This window comes from Haemaphysalis longicornis, unplaced genomic scaffold (assembly GCF_048455015.1).
Source record: "Haemaphysalis longicornis isolate Haplotype H1 unplaced genomic scaffold, Haemaphysalis longicornis Haplotype H1 scaffold_2, whole genome shotgun sequence".
Classification (NCBI taxonomy): domain Eukaryota; kingdom Metazoa; phylum Arthropoda; class Arachnida; order Ixodida; family Ixodidae; genus Haemaphysalis; species Haemaphysalis longicornis.
This window is the reverse complement of record NW_027526295.1, coordinates 183,735,533-183,747,582: the sequence shown is the minus strand read 5'-3', so window position 1 is coordinate 183,747,582 and position 12,050 is coordinate 183,735,533. Positions and strand designations below refer to the sequence as shown.

The following is a 12,050-nucleotide window of genomic DNA, read 5'->3' as shown; positions in this document are numbered from 1 at the left end:
TTCTTTCCTCCAATGATGTAGATTTATACTATTATAGCTATGAAGTGCCTTTACTTTGTAATTATTTCTTTTTCTTCACAGATGCAAGGCGTACTGCAGAGATGGTTCGTTAAAACTATTTTTTAATGAGTAGCATTCTTTGCCGAGTACCTCCACAGCCGCGACCATGTAACGCCCTGCGTTTCTACGAAAATGCAGATATCACGGAAGTTCCAGCTGTAACCGCTATAATGGCGTAAATAGAGACAACTGTTCGCGGGAAATTTTGAAAATTAAAGGATAAGAAAACATTTAAAAAATACGGAAATTGGAAAAACGTGTAACGCATGGCATTTTCACAATATTGTAGATTTTGCGAAAGTTCCAGCTGTAATCGTTATAATAGCGTAAATGGACATAATTGGTCAAAGGAAATTTTGAAGAACTAAAATATAAGAAAAATGTAAAATAATTACGGAAAATGGCAAACCGTGTAACGCCCTGCATTTCAACAATAATGCAGATATCGCGAAAGTTTCAAATTTAATCTTTATAACAACGTAAATTGACATAATTGGTCGGACAAAATTTCGAAAAAATAAAAAATAAAAAAAATCATAAAAAATTACGGAAATAGGCAAAACGTATAAGTATAACGCATGGCATTTCCACAATATTGCAGATTTCGCAAAAGATTCAACTGTAATCGTTATAATAGCATGAATGGAGATAATAGCTCGAACAAAATTATAAAAAACTAAAAAAATAACAAGTATATAAAATAATTAGGGGAAATGGCGAACCATGTAACGCCCTGCATTTCCACAATAAAGCAGATTTCTCGAAAGTAGCAAATGTAATCCTTATAATAACGTAAATGAAGGTAATTGGCTGGACGAAATTTTGAAAAACTGAAAAATAAGAAAGATATTAAAAAAATTACGGAAAGAGGCGACACGTATAACGCATCGCATTTCCACAATATTGCAGATTTCGCAAATTTTACGAGTAATCGTTATAGTAGCGTAAATAGAGATAACTGGTCGAACGAAATTTCGAAACGTTAAAAAATAAAAAATATATTTAAAAATACGGAAAACGGCGAACCGTGTAACGCCCTGCATTTCCACAATAATGCAGATTTCGCGAAAGTTCAACTTCTAATCGTTATAATAGCGTAAATGGCGATAATTGGTCAATGTGCCGACCTGATGCCTCAATTGGGTGCACAGTACCAGCAGAAGATCACGGCCATTTCACTGCCTTCTGTTCGCCGGTGACATCTACATACCAACCCACGATTTTCACGCACCCACTCAGGGGGACTGGCCAGTTATGAAGGCAGCAGCTACCAAAGGATCATGGCAGATAAACCAATTCCGAATGGCCGCGACTCAGCCCGGCCGCACGCAAACATGCGCTTACAACTTAGGAGAAGTGACGCTCACACATTCTCACATCGCACGGGAAAGCCTGGGTGTCCCGTAACTTTTAAAGACCATAGCCTTTTTTGGGATACTTAAAAGCAGAAATTTTGGTCTGTTTGTATGTCTGTCTGTCTGTTACTCGATTCAGCCACCTGGTCAAAGTGAAACAGAATCTGCGCAATAGTCTTGTATACCCACAGCGTAATCAAAACGTCTAAGACCGGTGGCAATCTTCATACTTGTTAACATTGTTGAACAAGAACAAAACATTACGCAAATGTGAGGCAGAAAATCAATCTAAAAGATGCTACAGCGCGAAATAAAACACGGACACAGTTAGTTGGAAGTCAGCGCTCGTCCCGTCGTGTTTCTGTGCCCGTGTTTTATTTCGCGCTGTAGCATCTTTTACAATGAACTACCAACTCGCCCAACAGTACACTTTGTTAAGCAGAAAATCAATACATAAGTGATATTTACAGTGTTTCTTTATTAAAAAATTCAGATGCTTGGTTTTTGCGATATCAAATGAAATACTACATCAACAGCAGAAAATGGTCGCCTGCTGTTGCCCGCGCCACTGTAGCTTCTGGCGGAATGTTAAGAAATAAAACGGCAACAGTAATGAAAGGTTCCACTGCATAGGTTTCACGTTCCACTTGGAATGCACGTGGATAAGAGCAACGTGGTGCTGTAAACATTGTATTAGGGTGCCTCATATCACATGCGCGTCACCACTGTACGGCAGCGCTGGCATCGAGGCACCCGGCCTGGAACAGTAGAACGCGGTAAATTTAAATTGACTTGAGCAAACCTTCAACGTGTTATCTTAGGAGGAACGAGATGGGAGTGGAACAGCATAAGAGAAGGGAGGCGTTTACTTAGCATGGGCGCCAGTCGACTATCATCTTTCTTCGACATTTGCAACGAAATAGGCAGATACGCGGTCATTTTTTAACACCCTGTACAAAGATGTTTGTATTCTCTCCAGCGACATGAGGGCCATAGTGTACGCGCTTTAAAAATTTGCGCGGGGCAAAGAACGTCGTATACGGCAGGTATCCGCGACGGGTCTGTTTCTGTGCATCAGCGACGTATGTTCGTGAGTGCACACAACGATTGAGCCACCGTAAAACAAGGAACATGTAAGCAGATTAAACTCATGCAACTCAGTAACATCAACATGAGAATGAAAGGAGGAGATGTGAGACGACAGCACTCATGCTCAAACACGCGCTTGATTCTCTTGCGGCCGCATTTTCCCGCGCACAAAACCACCCGTGCTTCCGCAGAACACGGCCTCAATACATGGAGGGCAATGCCCGAGTGCTTAAAAAGACATCAGCAGTAAAACGAAGAACACGGTCAGGGAACAAGGGGAAAAGAAAAAAACAAAGCCTAACTTCCCAGTTTGTGTCCTCTCTCTTTTTTTTTTTTGGGGGGGGGGGGGGCGAAAGTCAGGCTTCCGTGACCGAGCCGAATCGAAATTCCACCACAGATGGTCTTGTTTTTTCAACTCAAGCCATGTTTTCGGTCGTTTACGGCGTAAACAAAGACATGGGTGGGCATCTCTCGAAAAAAAGAGGAAACCGAGATGCTTTTGCTAGCTATATTTTATCTTTCTGTTTGTTTTTTTAGAAACTTGTCATTTTTGGACAGAGCAAGGTAATCGCACGAGTCACGCAAGACATCCATAACCATTTGCTCCGTCGACTCGAACGTACGAGCTTCAAGACAGGAAAGAAGGGCGATAAGATGGCTCGACATTTTCCGAGTTTCATTTTTTTTTTACTTCCTACATTTTTCTCGGGTATTATCCTGTGTACTATTTTAAGGCGAATGCAGTCTAAATTTGAAATTTTTATTTTATTTTTCTCAAAAGTAGCTCATTTTGGAGGAAGCTCATTTCAGAGAGCATCAACTGGGCCATTACAAAACCCATTTGAGAGCCACGAACAATTTTGCTTTTGTTTTGGCGTGAACACAACATTGCCGTCTGGAACAAAAATTGTAGGAGGTCGTAATTAGAACGGTATTGAACACTTAAATAACAATCCAAGATGAGAATCATCAAAACTTGCTGAAGAAACTGCAATTGATGCTTTTTTCAGGACCATGTCGACTCAGATGCGTGACCGAGCAGGATAATGAGAGACAAGACAGAGTAGAAGAGAAAGTCTTGTTATCAAAATTGGTGTGGCGAAAAACGTGCTGCACAAGACAGGTGACACTTCGCGATGCAAGGATCGAGAGTTTAAAATTATTGGTAGGCTCTATTCACACCTACAAACACTCTGCTTCAGTAGATAGGGGCTAACAAAATTGTTATCCAAAGCTCTTTCTCTGAACGGCGGCTCGAAAGTGTTTGCTAACATTAAGTGAATCCTGCAAGTCACTTTCTCCGGAAATAGGCAATTTTAATATCGACAGATATCTAAAGTGTGGTGTAGCATAGCTTCTGCTACTGCTACCTGTTTAAACAGCTATGCTACTAAAGTTACTGCTGTCCCAGATAGCGTAAGTACTACAACAACTATTCTTCTTGTAGTAGCGCTAAGAATAACTATTGCGGGATGCGTCCAAGAGCCGTCACACTGAAGGGACGCCGCGGAGACAGTTCGCCACAGGACATCTATTCGCAGCGGCAGCCCAGAACCCCAGCACCGGGAATGATGACGGGGATGGTTGTTAGAATAAGATGAATTACAACGCGAGGATGCGAATGGTCGTAAGAAGCAGATAAAGTGCAAGATAATTAAAAAATGCAGTAGCATCACGGCCATTTCATGCGTACCTAAGAGGGCGTAACTGAAGCGCACAGGTTGTTGCTGACACTATATATTTGGGCGCTTTGAAAAGGCAATGAAATTTCGCACGGCGTAGTTGTGATGTACGAATGGCAAGCATGTCCACTGCTTTATGCTTCTTGGTCATTAAATGGAGTTGCATTGAGTAGCTCCTCGGCATGCGAATTTTTCGTATCACTTCTTACAACTAGTATTACTCTCCTCGTACGACGTCATTATTATACGTCCCGGAGCGCCGAACATTTCCCCGTATAACTCAACCTGGGGTAATAGGGGCGCCAAGTACAACTGTAAAGCGATCTGCCAAGGAGGTTGCACCACACAACGTTGGCACGAGTTACAAACCACACGCTAATAGTGGGGGTGTTCATCTCCTTTATTCACGGTACCATTCATTGCTCATTGTCGAAGTAAATATGCCTAGTACACACTGCCATATCTACAGCCACGCAAGCTAACTCGCTCAGACATCTGATGGGGGGTGGGTATTTTCAAAGCCACGGGCGTTCAAGTAGTTTTTATTTTGTCAGCAATCCTATCAACGCCTTTAATGGCGTGTGACCTGAGATGATGTATCTGCACGTACGGACATCCAAGACGTTCTTGGCTATAGAGATGTATGGTAGAGGTGAGACTTACGTGTTAGGTCGACGAGCACGGATGCCTCGAAGGGTCCGCCGATGAGGTTGCTCGTCTCACAGCTCAGCTCCATGAGGAGGTCGTCCCGCGTCAGGCTGTCGATGACGATAGAGCTGCGGACCACGCCGTCCAAGTCGCGCGAGCCGGAGTCTATCTCGTGCATCAGCTCAGCCCCATCGCGCCGCCACGTCACCGTGGGCACGGGGACACCTGCGAAAAGGGTGTACGGCAACCACATCAGGCGCCAGCCGAGAAGTTCCTCCCAACTACCAAGGCCATTGCGCGCAATCTTTAGCGCTGGCGTTTTGACAATTGACCGCGTGCCTCTTTTAGTTACGTCAACTGTCATGTGACAGAAGCTTGAGTTTAGTGAGAGGGCCAAAGGGAAAGGGCTCCGCAGGTGAAACAGATAAGACAAATGTATTTTGATGGTATTCCCATCAAATCACGCGTATGTCTTCAAGGCATGCCTACATTTCGTTAAGAAACACTTGTATCATTTTAAATAGACGCCGAAGAAACTTTGACATTGTCTTGTGTTTGGTGGCACTGAGGAGCTTACCTCAAAAAGTGTTTCAGTGCACCATTTGGCGGAAGTCTAAAACCTTGGCATATTTTTAAAAAATTAAAGCTGTTCCACTCAATGTGAAAGATGTCGGAAGTGCAGAGCAGTGATTCGCCATAATGGGCTGTAGCGCCGTTATCCGCTCGTTGCTACCACCCAACGGATTTCGAATTTGCCGCCTTCGCGGAGTTCGCGCACCCCCTGCCTTAAACTGCGCCAGCGGGAGTTCTGTTCTTCTTGTGCTTGGTTTTCTTCCCGGACGTGCCGGCGTTGCACTACCACTTTTTTTTTCGCTTACTATCATAAAAACCAACCCAGCGAGCATTCCTAACTAAATGAACACGGGGGCTGCCGGTTAATTACGTATATTTTGCCTCAAATGTACCTACCGTTTTCTTTGCGCTAAACAACGGGAAGATGTATGACAAGCGCCAGCGGTTCATGAGTTTCGAACGCTTATGACTATATAAATCGCTTTGCTTTCGAAGCCTCTGGGTTACGCCGCGACAACGGAACGCCGTGTGCCACTACTTGAGTCTTGAGCGAGCTACGACGACAAGGCGAGCCCCTAAAGTGCTCTGCCCTTAAAAGCCCGGGGGGAACACAAACCGCGCGCTCGTATTGCGGCTGACTCCGGGAATATTGCAATGACGTGCAGTGACGTCCCACGACTATTCAGCCTTATTTCCCGCTATCCCAGTCTCCGGAATATTAGGGTTCATTAACGTTTGTGGTTAATAACGACGCTACGATTTTTCGCACAGCTTTCTTGGACGAAATGCGTTTCCGAGCGTTAAAGTCTTCCGGGCGGAAACGCTAGTCTTGCCTTCATATTACAAATCAGCAATACAAAGCAATACAAAGTTGCAATACAAAGCTGCAATACAAACTAATCTTATTCTTTCAACTGGCAATTTCTCAGATAAAATGAAACTAGCGCGAGTAGTTACTATCCATAAAGGGGGCCCACCTGACGATTTAAACAACTATCGACCGATCTCTGTGCTCTCGATATTTGCAAAAATAGTTGAACAAATAATAAATAAAAGAATCGTCGGGTTTTTTTACTTCAAATAACTTAATTGTAAAGGAGCAATATGGTTTCACAAAAAATAAATCACTCGAGTCGGCTTTACTTGCTATTAAAGAAGACATTATCGAAAATATTGAGAAAAAGGCTCTAACACTAGGCATATTTCTAGACTTGAAAAAAGCGTTTGACAGCGTTCAACACGACATATTACTGAAAAAGCTTCCTTTGTATGGCATCCGGGGCACTGCATGGTCTCTTCTAAAAAGCTATCTGTCTTCAAGAACACAGTATTCGGTAGTAAACGGTCACAACTCCGAGATAGCAGCAATTAAATATGGAGTCCCTCAAGGGTCAATACTTGGGCCTATATTATTCTTATTATACATCAATGACATTGTGAATATACAAGGGAATGCTAAATTAGTCCTATACGCAGACGACACCAACGTATTTTTTTCAGGCGTGGACACTGATGAACTTTTCACATGTGCTAACAATTGGTTGTCCGGCTTGAATACGTGGCTTACGGCTAACAAATTACAGCTTAACACCGCGAAGACAAAATACCCACTTTTCAGATCTAGAGGACGGGCTGCACCCGGCAACTTGAGCCTAAAATTCAAGAATACCTACGTCTGCCAATCACAAACAATTCGATTTTTAGGTGTTCTGTTTAACGAAACCTTGTCCTGGACGCAACATGTAGACGCCTTGCGGAAAGACCTCTCTCGAGCAGTAGGGGCACTGAATAGACTGCGACATTATCTTCCGAATAAAATTAAACGGCAGATTTATTATGCAATTGTTCATTCGCGACTAAGTTACTGTAGCCTTGTGTGGTCCACCACAACACAGACAAACTTAAACTACCTTTTTTCGTTAAAACGGGCGGTGCGGGCTATAGATAACATATTGCTCCCGGAGAGTTGTATTCCCTACTTCGAGGTAAATGGGATACTAAATATCAGGAAACTATATAAGTATCGGCTGTCTTTAGAAATATATCGTAAGTACCAATGTGACAAACATAAATTTAACACGGAGTTTCATAGAACCCAAAGCCCGTATGAATTAAGAACAAACTTAATCGCGAAACCGTATTCAAGGACAGGTTATGGGGAGCAGCGATTGGCTTCCCAAATACCCGGGTTACTGAATCAGTACCCTGAAATCTTAGATCTCTTACATACCGATGTTTCAAAACACAGTTTTTAAAAAACTATGAAAGCTCTCTTCCTTGCGGAAAATTGATTTAGCAGTGTACTGTTTTGTCTGGTTTTATATAGAATGAAAACCTCCGAACTGTGTGGTCAACTTATGGTCTTTTGTGATTTCTGTTCTGGTTTGAATTTTGACTTGTTGGTGTAAGCTACTTTGCTTTTGCTGTAAAACAATCACTATTATGGTATATAATCTCCACTGTCCGAAAAAATGAACTCTTTATTGCGTGTATCTTTTTAAAGGGATTTCTCGGTGTGTTACTGTTGTAGTGTATCGACATGTTTTGTGCGTAGTTGAGCAATTTGCTTTCGTTTGTCAATATTTTTTATGCTCACAGTTAGTGCACTGCATGATGGGTTGTCTCCAGTTGTTGAATGGGCGTCGTGGCCCCGTCAGGCGTTAATTCTGCCTATAGCCACGCCACCCAAGACAAACTTGTAATGATGATTGTCTTGAATAAATGAAATGAAAAAATGAAATGAAAAGATGCTGATCAAAGTTGCTTATATCAGAAATGCAAAGTTGTTGATGTTTATGCGCGGACCGGCTCCGCGAACTGTACAATGAGTGGATAGCCGGCGACAACAAAAAGACCTATACGGGCCGGTTGCGACCGTGTCAAGCTGGGTGTCCTCCTCTTGGCAGTCGCTGCCCGACGACATGGTTACACGAGCGTTCAGGAAGTGCTTCATCAGCAACGCGCCTGAGGGCATGGAAGATGACTGCGAAGCAGTCATCCTTGGACGACTCTGAGAGCTCGGACGAGTGACTTCGGCAGGCATAGTGAGTGGCAGTGACGGACGGGCGTCGAAAATAAATATAGACATTGTGAGTGCGCTTCTGTGCCGAATTATTTTTTTTGTGAACTTTTCCCACCTCAGGGTAGGGGGTCGACCTATATTCCCACTCGACCTATAATCCGGTTTATACGGTAGTTAAGAACTCACGAGGAGCAACTTAAAGGTAATGGAAAGCAAAACGCAGCTATAATAAAGCATACAGCTTGGGGGGGGTATAACAAATATGAAGTAGTGAGAGGAATGTGGAAAGGAGTAATGGTTCCGGGTCTCACATTTGCGAATGCTGTACTCTGCTTAAAATCAGACGTTCTATCAGGCCTTGAAGTGAACCAGAGAACGGTAGGACGTTTGGCCTTAGGCGCGCATGGAAAAACAACTAACGAAGCAGTACAGGGAGATATGGGCTGAGCGTCGTTTGAAGTTCGAGAAGCACGGAGTAAAATATGTTTTAAGATGAAGTTGAGAGCAATGGATCAACGAAAGTGGGAAGCTAAGGTTTTTAGGTACCCATATTTGAAAAGCGTGGACACGCAGTGGTTAAGGAAGACTAGAAGGCTAACGATGAAATACGGAAAGAACAGTTGAGAATCCAAAATAGCCAAGGTAACCAAAAAAGAGGCAAGGCCGATTGAAACGAATAAATTGAGAGAAAAAATGGAAGCTAAAACGTCGTTAGAGATGTACAGGGCTGAGAAATCGAACATCAGAAAGGAAAATTTCTACGATAATTCCCAGGGCAGTGCTTTGATTTTCGAGGCTAGAGCAGGTGTCGGGCGAAATAAGAGCTTTTGGATGTTCAAAGTGCCTTTGGATGTTCATTGAAGCATATCGTAGAGCAATTTAGCGTCTATGCACTCAATGAAACAGTGCTCAAATGTTGCTAGAGCTTCACAAAGTCGGCAGTTAACAGAAGACACAAAAATGTTTTTAGTGTACGCAGCCATGTCTTAACGAGCACGGTTTCCGTGTGTAGCTCGAAAAAAAAAGATTTTGGACACAGAGAAAGAGGCACTTTATGAATTCGCTTGAGAGCATCAAGGCCGGGTGAACCATCGTAAAGAGATCTGTACAGTGGTGCAGGATATTGCATTGATTTTAAATCTATGTAAAGTGTTTTGCGTAGCACCGTAAATAAGAGTCGGTAGAACAACGAGGAAATAAAAATCTCACATAAAAACACTCCCCATGCATGAATCCCCACAGATATGGATGTGAAGAAAATTTAGAAGAAACAATAACACCAGGAAGAACATCCGCGAGATTCGCTTGACAAAAGGCTCTAATAATGGAATGGGATTAGTCTAGTCACGAAGAAACTAAAAACGCGGCACTAGTTGCCTAAAACAAAGGTGCGTCAGCCCGAGTCCTTCAGCACAGACAAGTCTAAACAAATTATCCCGTCCCGTAGCCTCGATAGAAGACGACCACACAAATTTAGCGAATGTCCTGTGAAAACGCTGAATGGGAAGCCCCGCGCTGGGCAAAATTTGTAAAACATACAGTAACATGGTAGCGACCAACATGTTGCACGGTTTAACTCTACCGAAAATTGAAAGATCGCGCGGCATAAAACTCTCAGCTTAACAAAAGAATCTTTCTTCACCCTCCAGATCCCGCCTGCAGTTTCCAAATGCCGTGAGGCCTGGGAAAGCGCGACGAAGCAGTTGTTCACCGCATTCGCCTCAACGTTGCTTTTACCGGCCACTACTTGTACAAGATGCGCCGGGTTGCCTCCCCTCACTGTCACGTATGCAGTGTTCGTGAGGACATAGAACATGCACTGTGTGTGTGTCCCCGTTACGACTCCCCGCGGCTAACCTTGAAGACGACTTGACAGCGTGCTGATGCACCACTGAAACTTTGCGACGCCATTGGCCCATGACAGTCAACTGCTGCGGCAACACGGAGTACAAGACAAGGGCCTTGGTGACATTTCTCCGTGACTCCGGCCTCAACCGTGACTTCGTGAAAGTTTGCTTTAACTTTACTACTGCGCGTGTACTGTATGCGCGATCCTGCGTCTGTCAGTTTCAGTGTGCCTGTTTGTGTTTGTAGTGTCTGTATGAGTTTTTGTGTCTTCGCTTTCTTTCACTTTCGCACCTCTCATGTTCATGTGGAATAGCAAGCCGAGCTCGCTGCCAAGCTGACTTCTCCTCATCGTTAAAGGCATTCCTGCTCCTCCCCTCTATGCTATTCTTATTGCAGTTCATTGGAACGCCAAGATATTTTGACGGCTTCACTGCCTGCATATCGGGATGGGGTTACCACCCATGAGCCAGACGAAAGACCGACGCAGCTCTGAGGTTCCAGTTGGCTAAAGGTGCATCTAGCGAAAACGTAATGACCTACTTATAAACCTGTGTTAGATATACGTGCTCAGTCCTACAGATGACATTTGAGCGTGGTGGTTTAACAAGTATACATTTAGATTAATATCAAAGCACGTTGCAGCCGATAGCGCATATGTAGGTCCAAGAAAGGCGATTGGCTATCCTCTCAGTTATACTAACCGAAAGATGAAGAGAACGTCGTGAAGAGAAACAGATTGTGATGATAGTGAGAGGACCCACGCGTACCATTAGAAATATGCCACTGTAGGAATCACGCCATCACCGTGCATACAATGAAATCGCTGCATTAAACGCGATTCTGGCTGTACACTTAAGCTGCATCGGTGCGTCGTTTGCGGCGGTGGACACTGAAGCCTGTGCACCAACTGCAGCTTTGAAACATGGCGCCGCGCCCGATATTGGCTTAGCTGTTCTACCATTCAGCGAAAGCGCTTTCGCGTTCGCTACATTAGAAGGACCGCTAAAATGTCCTAAAATTATTTAAAGAGATCCTGCAAAGCTTTCTTCAACTTTTTTTTAAAGTCTTAAATGATTGCAGAGCGTAGTCACCCAATACACCCAGTACTTAGATTAGGGGGTCGCAAAGTACCTCAGCCAAAAAATTGCTGCTCTATGCCCATCAGATAACTTGTAAAATTGCTCAAACGATTTTGCTCTCTTTCCCGGTCTTGATGTTCTTCGACGGCCCGAATTACGTCACTGAGGCCATGTAGCGGCTGTTGGCCGGTTTTTCTTCAGTTGCCGCAATGAAAGCTTTTCGATAGAAACTTAAAAATTAAAGCCACAAAAACAAAGCAGAAACTGAAGGCGAATCTGGTGCGACGAGCAAATCATGCAGTGACGCTCCGTGCTGGCGATAACTAGCTTTCGCAGAGCTTCCAGACGCGAAGGAAAGAGTGAAAGCGTTTATCGAAAGTGTTGCACGGTCCCTTTAAACACACCATTCTGGCGAAAAAATAATCCATGTAAATATCACTAAAATGCCGTGAGTCAAACGCGCTGAATTGTACAGCGGCGGTCATTCGCGCTCTACAAACATGAGCTTCGCCGACATAATGAAGCCCGTTGCTGAGCGTGTACAAGTGTTCTCTTTTCTTTAAAATAAGTCTGACACTAAATGTATGGGCATGCAAGCCAAAATGAACCGGAGGGATATTCCGCGAATGAAGCTGCAAAGTGCTCGTTTGGTCTGCTGGTTTTGTATTGGCGCGTCTTGGTAGCGCCAGGACGG

The 12,050-nt window shown here is 43.8% G+C and overlaps 1 protein-coding gene across 1 annotated transcript in view; it reads right to left on the bottom strand.

Moving 5' to 3' along the window:
* Nucleotides 1-12,050, bottom strand: part of LOC144169621 (hemicentin-2-like) — a 383,844-nt gene that overhangs the window by 183,341 nt on the left and 188,453 nt on the right. Inside the window, exon 4 of the mRNA XM_077698874.1 lies at nucleotides 4,850-5,059. Coding sequence (XP_077555000.1) covers nucleotides 4,850-5,059 — 210 coding nt within the window. The remainder of the gene's footprint in view (nucleotides 1-4,849; nucleotides 5,060-12,050) is intronic.